General features: G+C 35.7%; 2 protein-coding genes across 4 annotated transcripts; one reads left to right on the plus strand and one right to left on the minus strand.

The window, feature by feature from the left end:
- The first annotated feature begins 6,955 nt into the window (after positions 1 to 6,955).
- LOC127947082 (dnaJ homolog subfamily A member 4) lies at positions 6,956 to 11,098 on the plus strand. Of its 3 annotated transcripts, XM_052544009.1 has the most exons (9): positions 6,993 to 7,117; positions 7,415 to 7,663; positions 7,822 to 7,928; positions 8,347 to 8,518; positions 8,685 to 8,789; positions 8,906 to 9,133; positions 9,215 to 9,445; positions 9,582 to 9,682; positions 10,362 to 11,098. In XM_052544009.1, exons 4-9 carry the CDS (start codon positions 8,461 to 8,463, stop codon positions 10,575 to 10,577), a joined length of 939 nt encoding a protein of 312 aa, XP_052399969.1. In that variant the 5' UTR covers positions 6,993 to 7,117; positions 7,415 to 7,663; positions 7,822 to 7,928; positions 8,347 to 8,460; the 3' UTR covers positions 10,578 to 11,098. The 3 variants fall into 3 exon arrangements, with proteins under 3 accessions (XP_052399968.1, XP_052399969.1, XP_052399970.1); XM_052544008.1 differs by lacking the exon at positions 7,822 to 7,928 and having other exon boundaries at positions 6,956 to 7,117; positions 7,415 to 7,562; XM_052544010.1 differs by lacking the exon at positions 6,993 to 7,117 and having other exon boundaries at positions 7,432 to 7,562.
- LOC127947083 (40S ribosomal protein S27-like) lies at positions 11,035 to 13,957 on the minus strand. The gene is made up of 4 exons (XM_052544011.1): positions 13,789 to 13,957; positions 12,325 to 12,433; positions 12,121 to 12,231; positions 11,035 to 12,007 (listed from the first exon to the last, which is right to left on the minus strand). Exons 1-4 carry the CDS (start codon positions 13,945 to 13,947, stop codon positions 11,979 to 11,981), a joined length of 408 nt encoding a protein of 135 aa, XP_052399971.1. The 5' UTR covers positions 13,948 to 13,957; the 3' UTR covers positions 11,035 to 11,978.
- Positions 13,958 to 14,695: the final 738 nt, after the last annotated feature.

Genomic DNA, 14,695 nt, shown 5'->3' on the forward strand with positions numbered 1-14,695 from the left:
ATTAAATAGACACTGCTAGCTGGTTAGATTTTTTGACAAAATGCAGCATCCTTAAATCCTTAGTTGTAAACACGCTAGCCTATATATGCAGCCTTTTTGAAATATGCTGTTTAAATTGTAAATTAATCACGTAATTATTATCGTATTCATTGTGGACGTTGCGTATTTAAAAGTGAGGAAAGCATTTTGTATGAAATCCATAGGCCTACAAGCGCAGTAAGTTAGTCCCTCACAGGGCTCGTACGTAAATCGGCGGGAAATAGTGAGTGAGTTGTGTGTGGAAAGTCTGCTGTATTTTAGAAATACTCATCAGAAAAAGCAACTGAGGTCAGTTCCAGCACAGTCTGCATGTGTCTTCTGTAAAGTCTCTGTCGGACTCTGAGCCAGAATCGTTTTTGCCAAAAAAAAAAAAAAAAGAAAAAAAAAGGTTTTTATATGAATGACGTGCAATCTTTACAAACAGCGTCAGAGGAAAGGATAAATAAATCGATTTCATGTTAAGCGTTTTCTCGCCCTGAAAACAAATTACAAGTTGTTTAGATTTAAGGTGCTAAGACTATAATTTAGTAACGTTATTAAGACAGTGGTCATCTGCTGAGTGTGCACGAAGAATTTCTGAGGCCAAATAATGTTTTTTGCTATATTCACAGCAGCGCCATCTTTGCCATCACACGGGAGCCTGTGACGAATAGACATGCATCTCTAAAAGCAAGTTGTACTGCTATTTACTGTGTTCTGCTGAAACACTCAAATATATCTGTCTGAGAAAATTTTATAAAACTCCCCAGTCAATATGAGCTGTGGAAAAATAGATCTAGGAGTTATATACAGCTTTTTTTTTTTTTTTTACTGCGGATGCCATTAAAACACGGTGAGTTTATCCTTTACAGCCTTGCTTTTATACTTGTCATGGCAATGCTGTGAATAAAGTCTTATAAACTAACAGATGACACCGATTTAAACGGATATGACCGTGGGCCGAAATGTCAGAAATGTTTAGAGGGCAACGATGTATTAAAAGCAGACGTCAACGTTTTAAAAACAATCCCCTTTTACACGGATCTGCAAAAATGATTTAAAAGACTGTATGCATGCCAGGTCAGTAGTTGGCGATGTCACTTCGTCAAGAAACTCCCCATGTGAACACATAATTATCAGATAATTATGTGCAGACAGATTCTGTGATGAAAAGATAATCAGTGTTAAGAAAAGTCAGAAATGCTACTTTAGAAATATGAATTGTTATATACAGCATACTATATAGATGTTAATGCAACTTTATGTATTTTGGTCAAATTGTTTAACTGCTAAAGAGGAGACAGCTTTGAAGGTCCTGCCAACTCTGCTTCCCCCATCCATCTGCAGGAGAGGAGGAAAGGTCTTCAGAACCACCACAGAGGAGGCCCAGAAGTCATTTATTGACATGCAACCTGTAAGTTTTGCTTAAGGGTGTACTCACACTGCCAGTTTGAACCGTGCCCGAGTGCGTTTGACCACCAAAGCGCGGTTCGTTTGACTAGTGTGAGTGCTCCCAATCGTGCCCGGGCGCGGCTCGATTAGCCGGCCCTGGCCCGCTTCGAAGAGGTGGGCCAGGGCACGGTTCAGTTGGAATCGGGCGCGGTTCGCATGCAGTGTGAGCGCTAACCGTGCCGGGGCACGGAAAAGGACGCTTTGCATCACGGTTTTGCGACGCTCCAAAACCAACATGGCAGGGAAAGGGTCGCTTTGGTCTACGGCAGAGGTGCAAAACGCATAAAAAACTAAAAACTGCAAAGTCCTTGCTGCACTTTAGCTGTTATCTTGCAAACATCCTCATACGAGCAGCACGATTACGTGAAAATGTTCGCGCCACTAAGGCGACACATCTGTTTAACAACAGGTTGTGGACCAAACAACACAAAATTATCCACAAAGAAAACAGAGCGATGCACTCCATTGTGTTCATAGAGCGCCGCTCTTCCTGTTTATCCCGAAACCGTTGCACCATAATGACGTAAGCGTGCTCCGGCACGAATGCTGAAACCCTATATGTGAGTGCAGGCCAGAGGGGGAGTGGGGAGGGGGGACAATCGTACTCGGGCCCGGTTCATGGCAACCGTGCCTAGTGTGAGTACACCCTTAGTGTTTCTACTTCAATAAGGGTGGACGTTTGCACTGTTTGATATGCTTGATAACTATGAAAGTAATTCAGGGTTACAATATTGATAATTTACAATATTTATAATTTTGAAAGCTGCAGTCCATAACCTTTTTTTTTGTGTGTGTTCAAAATTTACAAATAGTATATAATGAGTGAGTAGATCATGAATCCATTTTCCAAATCGTGTTTTTGTCTTATCCTGAATCACTAACGGTACACCTATATAATAAGTCTTTATAGTCAGACTATTTTAGACTGGCGGAGGAGCACAGTACCTGTGTGACTCGTGTAACTCCGGTTACAATGTTCTTCCGCAAAACACATGCAGTTCTGTTTATTAACTGCTAGAGCACCAAAAGTTATGGACTGCAGCTTTACCCAACAAAAGTTAAGGTAAGCTGCAATTCGTAACTTTTTTTGGATACAAATTTTTACAAAAATCTGTTATTGAGCAAGTACATGAAAGATCAGTGTCTTTTCCCAGTGTCCCAGTCACCTTAAAGGATTAGTTCTCCCCAAAATGAAAATGTCCTAATAATTTACTAACCCCAATGCCTTCCAAGATATTCATGTCTTTCTTTCCTCAGTGCGAGAGAAATTATGTTTTTTGAGGAGAACATTTCTGGATTTTTCTTCTAACAATGGACTTCATTGGTTACCATTCTTTTTTAAGTCCAAATCAATGCAGTTTCAAAAGTCTTTGAAGTGTTTAAACGGGCTGTACACGATCACAGCTGAAGAAGAGGTTGTTATCTAGTGAAACGATAGGTCATTTTAATTTTTAAAAAATAATTTATAGACTTTTTACCTTCAATAGTTCGGACTGAGCTGATCAACAAACAGACAGGGAATTACGTCATCACGTTGAAAGGTCATGCCTACTATTCATATTCATCAGAATGTTATTAATTTACTATTCATATTCACTGAATACTATTACTATATATATAATTGCAAATAATACTATTTGAACTATCCTCCTACTTATGGTCGCATTGTAAACAGTGGGGCGGTACTTCTGCCGGCGCCGGCATGACCTTTCAACGTGATGACGTAGTTCCCTGTCTGTTTGTTGATCAGCTCAATCCGAACTATTGAAGGTAAAAAGTCTATAAATTATAATTTCAAATTTTTATGAAAATGACCTATCGTTTCACTAGATAACAACCTCTTCTTCAGCTGTGATCTTGTACAGCCCGTTTAAACACTTCAAAGACTTTTGAAACTGCATTTGGACTTAAAAACGATGGTAACCAATGAAGTCCATTGTTAGATGAAAAATCCAGAAATGTTTTCTTCAAAAAACATAATTTCTCTCGCACTGAGGAAAGAAAGACATGGATATCTTGGATGGCATTTTGGTGAGTAAATTATTAGGACATTTTCATTTTGGGGAGAACTAATCCTTTAACTTCCCCCGATTCACAACGGTACATTTATAATAATGATTTATAATTTGAGCTGTCGAGTCCGATTTCACTGGAAATGTCTGTCTGTATACTAAGAATATAAAGCTATTATATCGCAAGTCCGAGTACTGGTGATGGTGCTTCATTTTTAGCTTGTTCTTATAGCAGTTATTTAGAATTTAAACCACATCAAGAAAATTGCTTCAAATGAACCAAACCAGTAAATGAGAAAACAAAAAGTACTGTAAGTAAACAACCATAAACAAAGAACAGAACATTTTACCTGAAGAATAACATTTAAATGAGAAAACTATAGGCCTTTATCAAAGTAAGTGTCGTCACATCTGGCTATGATTAGTAGTGTAAAGGAATTTCCGCCTGGATTATTTTCAATGGACAGGCGCCAGTTTAAAATTTAAACTTACATGATACCCTACCATGCATGTCATCTTTCATTTTATTGTGTAACATTATCTTCCCTGTAGCTCAAACAGTAGAGCATTGGCACTTGCAATGGCAAGATTATGGGTTTGATTCCCAGGGAAAGCAAAAACTGATAAGAATGTAAATGTGTATTATCTTGAAATGCAATGTAAGTCACTTTGGATAAAAGCATCTGCCAAATGCATAAATGTAAATTATCTAAGATGAAAATTATCTAAGCTTATCTAAATGATCATCAGTGCTGCCAGTCAGGAAATTAACAAGCGGGTTTGTGAGTTTTAATGTTAAAGACACTATCAACATTACAGTAATATTTAGACTTTTTTTAATGCCTAAATGTTGATAATATTAGTCCAAATTATTCTTTTATTACCATTACTATAAATATGTAAATACACATTTTGTCATATTTGGTAATGTTTGCAATACAATTTATTTTATATTTCCACCAAAAAAGCTTAACTAGCATGTCAGTTATATTGCAGCACTCTAAGTTATTGTGTGTAATCAACAGGTTGGGACCAACATGGTTGATTTAAACCATGAGATGACTGGAGCATTGCTGCACATTCTGTGCCTCAGTGATGAGACAAGGGGGACATCACAGACCTCTGCCATTATTCCAGGCCACGCCATTGAGACTGAGTCTTTGTTGGAGGCGGATAATCTTTGCTTTAAAGCTTTTTTTGTTTTTGATGTTCAGTACACCAAGCAGTGTCTCCCCACCTGGGAGTTTCTCCAGCATGCTGTATATCAAATTGAAGGAAAAGAGTCCTCCTCTGTAAAGTTTTTGAGGACAACAGCGGTTTCAGGCCCACATGATATGTAGATGCACGTCCTGATTTTGCCAAGTCCGATGTGTTCCTAGGTCAACATATTTTGTTGACCCTGGAACAACATTTTACTCCAAAAATATATTCTTAACCATATCCCTACACCTAAACCTAACCTTAACCATGAGTAATCCCTAAAATCAGAGGAAATGATAGATGGATGACACTGATGTACAAGCACCAAACACTGATTTTAAGCATAAACTTCACAAAATCTATAAACTGGTTCTTCAAATCTGATTGGTTAATCACAATGTTGTTCCAGGGTCAACAACGATGTTGTCCCAGGAACATGTCTCACTTGGTAAAATCAGGTTAGGCATATGTAGATGATTTTAAAATGTATTTTCTTGCTGTTCTTAAAACAACACATCTTAATAAATTAAATTGTAATCGTATGAGAGTTCAAATTAGTTGTTTAATGACTTTTAATGCCTGAATATTTGGACATATTTACATTTGTTATAAAGTCTGTGGGGAAGGGTGAATGTCAGAGGATGGGGGGGCAAAGAATGTATTCAATATTGTATACAAACAAAGTATTAAAGAAATGTATTGTTTTTAAAGAAATAATATGTTTTAAATTAAATGAGATTGAAATCACATATACATGGCCTCTCTGGTTTATTGTATTACAGAGACAATAATTATTTTACATTTGTAATATAAAATATATTTGTAACTAATGTATAAAGGCAGTGAGACAGGAAATAATCTATTTATTATTAATTAATAACTATTTATTTGACTAAACTATTTGTTTGACTTAACCCAGCAAGAGGGTTAATTTTGTCCACTGGTTGGGTCAAATGAATGACCCAGTAATATTGGTTAAACGGTAAAACCCAGCACTTGGGTCAAACCAACCCAGCGCGTGTTCTGTCCAATAGTGACCCAGCAGCGTGGTTAAGGTTGGGTTATTTTTTAACCCAGCAGTTTTTAGAGTGTAATACTACAAAAAACAGCTGAGAAACCTTTTGTTAGATTTTTTTTAGGGTTAGGTGTTTTATTTTCATATATGCAGGCCACCTATAATATAACATTTAATACAATTATAATTAAGTGCAGTTTAATGCACTTGACTGATTTGATTAATATTTAAATGATAATATTTTATTCTGTTTTGACTAGCCATTTAGACTACATTTTAACAATACTACACTTCATTAAAATGTATGTGATCATTTAACCATTAACATGCAATATTGTATTACATTTTATCTTGCTTATCATGGGTCATAATATGCTGCCAGATCTTAGCCTGACTTGGGCCACATATTATCACCTGACTGATCTGGGCCACACTCCTCCCATCAACAATCGGCCCTCATGTTGTTTGCCGGATCCCCGCCGTGCCGTCATTGCCACACATGGCCCAGCTCTGGCTGAAAGAGTACATGCCATTGCCGACATTAGGCCAGCAGTGCCACCTTGAGGCCACATTTGGGCCAAGTCCGTTTGCTATGTGGGTAGATGCCTAAATGCATCGAGTTGCTGCCATGTGATGGCTGATTATCAGTTTGTTTTACCAAGCAATTTGACGGGTGAGTGTATTGAGAATGAGGAGTTGTCGTCATAGCACAAAGCCCCTCCCTCGATAGTCCTGATTCATATTTTTTATTGCTTTATTGCTATCAGGATTTAACTTGTTATTTCAGCTGGTGTCCAGTTTCAACAGTTTATGTACAAAAATAAAATTAAATTAAAATGACACTAAAATAAATATAATCACAACTAAACGTAATATATCCACCATCCTGTAGCCTGATGAAACGTTTGCATTGTTAAAGAGCGACCTCTGCCGAGCAATTGCCACAAAAAATCTAAAGGCAAATAGATTTTTGGAATGACACTGAATCATTTCCCATTTTTAAATAATTATTTTCCTGTTTATCCATGTAAAGCTGCTCTCAAACAGCCTTTAATGTATTGTATAAGGCGCTATGATTTGACTTGGCACAACGTTAGATTTGCTTTAGTAATATAGCTACGTTCTATATATTAAATTTGTCTTTATTATTATTGTTGTTGTTGGCATGCGAAAACAAAATAATTCATTCATTCATAACTGTCTGGAGACCGTAAAAGTATCTCAAATCCCATGTGAGGCTGCATTTCCTTGTTCCATCTATGCTTCGCACCGAAGCTCGAGAAGGTTCTGGAGCGCGAGGCGTTATATAAGAGCAACAGCGCGCGCGGCGCTCGGGCAGAAGAACAACAGTCACAGAAGCAGAGAGACGCACGCGACGCGAAACAGCGAGCGAACCGGCTTTTCCTTTTCTTTTATTCCTGTGAGTATTATCAAACTCATAACACACAAACACCGCCCGCGAAGCTTTATTTGAAGTATTCTCTAGAGTCTAATGTAACGTAACGTACAGTTTGAGTATCACTTTAGCTTTCATGTAAGTTAGCCTACATTCTGTTGTTATTCAAGTCACAGCTTACATTAACCTGCTCTAATATTGTTAAATGTATTATATGTATGTCTAGTTTCATGAATAAACACTGCATTCATTATGCCTTTTAACTAAATCATAGGAAGACTAGGCAGGACTGTTGATATGGTGTGTTTCTGTTCTCTGTAGCTGATTCCTGTCAAAGATGGTTCGAGAAACCGGTTTCTACGATCTGCTCGGCGTGAGTCCCAAAGCCTCGCTGGACGAGATCAAGAAGGCATATCGGAAACTGGCGCTGAAATATCACCCGGATAAAAACCCGAATGAAGGCGAGAAAGTAAGTGGAGACTTACTGGACACCGTATCATGTTTCACGTTGAGTGATAAATACAGCGACAGAAAAGAGAGGAACTTTCTGGAAGTGTCCCGAACAATCATGTGAGCTGCGTCATGCGTCTCTGAACATTGCTTTGAGATTTATCCGCATATATGGATGCAAATAATTATTTCTGTTTTTTTTTTTTTTTTTTACTAAATATTATTTTCTAAATATATATCTTGTTTTATTTTATGTTGTTTTATCTGTTTTTACTTAGATATTTGTTAGAACTGTCTTTGAGAGGAAGAGACCAAACTTCCAATTGCCAAAAATCAACACAAATAAAAATCATGGAGGAAAAAAAAAGAAATCCAAAATATTAAAGTAAGAAATGACAAAATGTGATAAAATGACAAAAATATTAAATGGTTAAAGTTGGGGGGAAATTAATAATCCTAATACAAAGTGTTGTAAAAAAGCCTAAGTGAAAGAAAGAAAAATAACTAAATAAATTGAGGTAAAGAAAAAAAAAAGAGAAACGCTCAACAAGTGGCAAAGAAGAAAGGTAATCTATATAATATAATAATAATAATAATAATAATAATATCATTTTAAAATACTAATACTATAATTTAGTTAATTATTAAAGGAAAATACCTGACACAGGAAGGCTTTATGGCACTTAGGTCTTCAGTAGAACTGAACTGTTATTATATGCTTCGTGGAAACTGATGCATGATGGGAAGTGTTTATGCATGGATTATTAAAATCAGTACTATAAGTATCTTTTCTATTCCACCAGTTTAAACTCATATCACAAGCCTACGAGGTCCTGTCAGATCCCAAAAAGCGGGATTTGTATGACCAAGGTGGCGAACAAGCCATAAAGGAAGGAGGCACGGGAGGAGGATCTCCCATGGACATTTTCAACATGTTCTTTGGTGGCGGAGGCAGAATGCAGAGAGAAAGAAGAGGTGAGACATTTTATTTACTGCAGCAGGTGGCAGTGAGCAGCTGTGGTGTTTTGTAGCATCCCCCCATGGGAAATTAATGAAAGGTTTTGGGGGTCTTAAATATAGTTCGTGCACTTCAGTGTTTCATATCCTGGTTGTTGGTAGCTAATACTGTTATTTTTTTCAGGCAAGAATGTGGTTCACCAGCTGGGAGTGACACTGGAGGAATTGTACAATGGCTCAACAAGAAAACTTGGTCTTCAGAAGAATGTGATCTGTGAGAAATGTGACGGTAAGAAGGTTACTAGTCTACTGAGTTTGTTAAATGGGAAGATTGTTATAATAATATTGTAGTTCAAGACCCAGTGGTGATTTAAATATATCATATGTAAATGATCTATTTTGCAGGTTATGGGGGCAAAAAAGGCGCAATTGAAAAATGCTCAACATGCAAAGGGAGAGGGGTTCAGGTCCAGGTGCAACAGATCGGACCGGGAATGATCCAGCAGATCCAGAGCATGTGCTCCGACTGCCAAGGACAGGGAGAGAGGTTCAACTCCAAGGACCGCTGCAAAAACTGCAATGGACACAAAGTAGAACGCAAGAAGAAGATTCTTGAAGTCCATATTGACAAAGGTAGAAGAACTTTGGATAGTTCCAGGCCTAACTACCTTCTAAAGTATTCTAGAAACATACTAATGATGGTCTTTGTCACAGGTATGAAGGACGGCCAGAAGATCACATTCCACGGAGAAGGAGATCAAGAGCCTGGACTGGAGCCTGGTGATGTTATAATCGTACTGGACTTGAAAGAACACCCCGTCTTCCAAAGAAATAATGACAATCTGATCATGAAGATGAAGATCAAGCTGGTGGAAGCGCTCTGTGGGTTTAAAAAAACAGTTCGTACGCTAGATAACCGATTGTTGCTCATCCAGTCAGCTCCAGGTATGTCCTATAAACTGTATCTTTGTGTAGAATATGAGTTTATTATTTGAGAATTATATTTTGATCAAATTAAACATTTAAACTATGAAATAAATAGATTTGGATTCATCTGAATTTTTATTATTTTTTGTTTTAGGCAAAGTAATAAGACCTAATGATGTAAAATGTATTCATAATGAGGGAATGCCTTTGTATAGAGACCCTTATGAGAAAGGTCTTCTCATCATACAGTTTGAGGTAAGGCAGTACTGCGTGTTACACATTTCAGCTAAACTAATCTGATTATATTACTATTATTATTTTTATTGCATTATGGTTTATTTTATTTGATGTTGCTTCACATCTTCTAGAAACGAACAATAAATAGATGGCCTACTGCCAAGTTATAAATTAAATAAGACAAATTAATTTTAAATCAGTTTTTTGATAATTAATAACCATACTATTATATTACTAATATATTGTATTATTTTACCGTTTGTATTAAGATTTTCTTTGCCTCTTCTAAGAACAAAACTAATTTGGTATAAACTTATTTACTGTAGACATTAACTCAAAATACTGAAAATAAATAAAAAATATGATTATTATAATATTTATTTACATTTTAGTTAGCATCTTCTAGGAACAAAATTAATTGCTTTTAAAGAGAGCACTGCTAAAAGAAAAACAAGTTACTAATAAAACCTAATTGAATGCACATTAGAGTAATTTAATATAATGTGGGATTGTTTTGATAATTATTTAATTTCTTAATTGATATTTTATAGTATATTGCTTTGCAACTTATAGGGAAAAAAAAAAGTGTATAAAAACAAAAAACGATAATAGAGGAAAAACTAGAAGGCAAACAATAATTAAGTTGTAATTTGTGTTGAGCCGGTCATATCTTACAGAAGGCTTTCTGTTCCCTCAGATTGAGTTCCCAGATAAACACTGGCTACCTGAGCACATGATGCCTGACCTGGAGAGGCTACTTCCTGTCAGAGATCACGTCATGATGTCAGATGATATGGAAGAGGTGGACCTGTGTGAACTAGACTATGAAAGACAAAAGAGAAACTACGGCGGTGAAGCCTACGATGAAGACGAAGGTCCCAGGCATAGTGGCGTCCAGTGCCAGACTCAGTAAATCTCATGCATAAGAAACACTGGTGCAATTCTTGTGTGACTGCAAATATACACCGAATATTAGGCCGGTTACATTGAATTCTTGCCGAGCATTATGTACAGCAAGAATTTCCTCACCAAGCCTTATGAAACGGACCATTTTCTTGCCACCATTGGAATTCTTTCTGAAGTTTCTGATGAGGAGCCAGGATTATTACTTTTTTTGCAATTACCACCATAAATGATTATCACCAGACATTTAATTAAAGCATCTATTTTCGATAACTAATTAATTTACAAATAAAATTTTGTAGTTGTTTAAATTTGCATGTAAATGTATTCCGTATGTTTGAACCTGTTTACTTTTGTATAATAATCTGTCGATGTGCTTTGGTTGAGTGGGTGCTGTACTTGTTTTTTTTTTTTGCCAGTTGAAAATCTGTATTTGTAAATTTTTTAAGAATGTGACACACCATACATTTATTGCGTTGTTTCTTTCCTTAAAATGTGTTTTATTGTTCACAAATAAAACATTTAATTAAATCCCTTCTTTACACAACTGCCAAGTGATTTAAAGCAATTCAAAAAAATTTAATGTAAAACATTTACAGTTTATAGTTTTCTAGCTAATTGTATATTATATAAAACCCTCACATCCAATTTAAAGTCTGGGGTCAGTAAGATTTTTTTTTTTTTTTGTAGAAATCAATACATTTAATCAAGGATACATCAAATCGATAAAGTTATAGTAAAGAAAAATCCACTTTAAATAAATGCTGCTTTTTTGAATATTATATTCACAAAAGAATCCTGAGGAAAAAAAAGGGTTCCACAAAAATAATAAGTTTCGATGATAAGAAACCCTAATTAGTAAATTAGAATGATCTCTGAAGGATCATGTGACTCTGAAGGCTGGAGTAATGATGCTGAAAAAAAGTATGCATCACGGAAATAAACTACATCATAAAACCAAAAAAGTTATTTTAAATTATCTTAATATTTCACAATATTACTGTTTTTTTCATCAAATAAACCCAGCCTTGGTGAGCTCGAGAGACTTGCCGAAAATCTATACCCTCCCCAAACTTAAATGGTAGTGCAGATAGATATGAAAGGTTTCAGCAATAAAAGATAAATTACATAACATGACGCCGAGGAGCTGAATATCACATGGGATGAGAAATTAAACTGAAAATACAGCACTGACTGTTTTCAATATCTTTGTTTGGATTAAATTGCAGGATGCAATTGTATCATGCAAAAGAAACTGTATTAAGAAGCACTGAACTGATGGTAGAAAGAACCTGCCATGCATCATTCATAATCATATTTAAAGTCCATTCACTGTAATCAATGAAAAATTAAGATATTAAGAAGTGGCACAAATCTTTGTATTCAAAGCATCACTTCATTTTCATTCTTCTCAGTGCTGCTTTCTTCTGAAAGAACAACCTATTTGAAAAAAGAAAATGCGTAGCTTGAGAAACTGGATCAAATATTGTGATTTATAGTTAGTTATGATGTAAAAGCCTGGATCTGTTTACAATCATTCAGCAAATACACACCCTCGGTCAGTCTTGCTTTTCCTCCTGTGGGCTGGCAGAGCACTGTTGAACACCCGACGCACAACACAACCGTCTGCGCATGACTGAACACAGTCGTGATCTTATAACAACCTGTAGGGAGAGAAACAGGAAAGATAACATTTCCTACAAGTGATATATTACACATGATAAGGCAACCAAACCTTTCTAATGAAGATCTCAAACCTGGGCATTTTACATCCATGAAGTACGAGTTGGGACTCTGCACAAGCCTTTTCTTCTTATGCTGTCTTCTTTCAATATCAAAGGACGGGTTCAGCAGATCTTTGGCCAGCTGTTAAAATATAGTTCACATTAGGGCTGGCTGTCACGATTCCTCGATTCAATTTGGGTACTGGGTTTGAAAAAGTAACAGATTGGATTTCATCCTTGTTGAGTAACTGTTTTGATGTCAACATATTTAGGAAATCACAGCGGCTGTAGCTCTTCCATCGTAAAGAAATGGCCAAATATTAAAGATTAAGCGGACATTTGAAATAAATGTTGTTTAGTCAATATTAAACAAGGAATAGATCACACCGTTAAAAGTGTAAAAACAATCTACACAGGCATTTGATATGATGCGTAATTATAATGTGTAATCTTCTGTTTATAATATGTATTTTACCAGTTTTGTTCAATAAAACCATATGATTACTTGCGTTTGATAGTTTATTTGAAATCATTATTATTGCCTCATTGCCATTATATATGAATTTTAAGTCATTTTAAAGGCTACTGTTCACTTAGGTCTATTTTTATTGCCAAAACAAAATTTATTATAATTATTCTATTACCAAAATATTCATTGGTGATAGCCCTAGTTAAAATATTGTTTTTTGTTTTGTATATAAAATAATTACAAATAAATATTACTATAAAATATGTACATATAATTACACAAACACATATAAATAGTTAGTGTATATGTACACACACACACATATGTGTGTGTGTGTACATTATGTGAAAAGAAATGTTTTGGGTTTATTTACATAAAATTACACACACATAAAATATTTACTATAACTTTATATACATTTCATATAAGCAAGTATGTAAATACTTTAATTTTAAAAGGTGTGTAATGTAAATACTCTGATTTTAACCAAATAAAATATTTAAAAACATGACATATAATTCTGTTTTTCTCTCTGGCACGCATCCCCCATAAAAGTTAATATACACTTCCTCCAACAATATAAGTCATTTGACTATGTTAATAATTAAATCTACTATTTAGGCAAAATTAGTTTATATTTATGTAACAAAAACACTACCGACTGACACCACGCTTCTTTGGACACAACAATATTTTTTCAACAGCCATATTGTTCACTCATCATTGTCAGTCTGAAAACTACAATACCATAGTTTTAAAAACACTGATAAAACATCGGTCTTATCCAAGCTATCACTTTACTGTGCATTGCACAAGTTTATGTATCACTCGTGTAAGTGAAACATTAGGCCCTATCTGAACCCTGCGTAGCACCTCTATGGTAGCACCACGTGAAATCAGACTTTTCCCATGTTTACCGCACGGGTAAAATATCCAGCAACCGAGCTGATATAAAAACGCCAGAAGATAGTTTACATTAAAAGCTGTCAAATGTGAGAATCGTTGTCTAGCTGAGGTAACGTACTTACAGGCATTGTGTGGAGCTGCTGATATTCACATTCGAGCCGTCGATCTGCTTCTCTCCTCGAGTCTCTCGATGAGTGCAGGGTTGCCACGCGTAGCTTCATAAAGCACATCTGACGAGACATGTCCAGGCATGCTCCATAATAAAACACGCCTTTATACATTATACCTCATAAAAACATTACCGGGATTTCCTGACTATTACATTAGCACGACAACGTGATTGCGAGCGAGTTGGCGAAATGTTGCTGACAGTCAGCTCATATCTCAAAGAACATTGATCACAGCTTTACACAATATAATTATATATGTAACGTTATATATATATATATATATATATATATATATATATATATATATATATATATATATATATATATATATATATATATATATATATATATATATATATATCCATGCATTTAGCAGACGCTTTACATTGCATTAAGGCTAACAATTTTCTCCTATCATATAAATAAATAAATAAATATGTGTGTGTGTGTGTGTGTGTGTGTTACAAATTAAAAATTGTAACAAATCAAACCAAAACAAGTAAACCTTTTAGATTAATAATTCCCGTACTGGCAACATTAATGGTAATTCTCAGAGCTCGAGCTAATGAGATGCGGCACAGCTCCCGTCACTACGGGATACATTAACTTGTTCATTTTAAACAGTAGTGTTATTAGTGGTGCTTGCCGGAGGCAAAGCACTACTACTATTATCTCACATACTTATTATTATTCTGCTTCTTCTTATAGATCCGTACAAATTTCGGCGCGTAACTAGTCCCGCAGTTTTCGTCACAGACCAACGAAACAGGCGTCAAATCGTGCGGCCTATACGGGAATGGTGTGCTATGACTTTTATAAGCGATCGGGCGTACGATGTTCGTCCGGCGGGCGATAAATC

The sequence above is a fragment of the Carassius gibelio genome, chromosome A25, assembly GCF_023724105.1.
Source record: "Carassius gibelio isolate Cgi1373 ecotype wild population from Czech Republic chromosome A25, carGib1.2-hapl.c, whole genome shotgun sequence".
Taxonomy (NCBI): Eukaryota; Metazoa; Chordata; class Actinopteri; order Cypriniformes; family Cyprinidae; genus Carassius; species Carassius gibelio.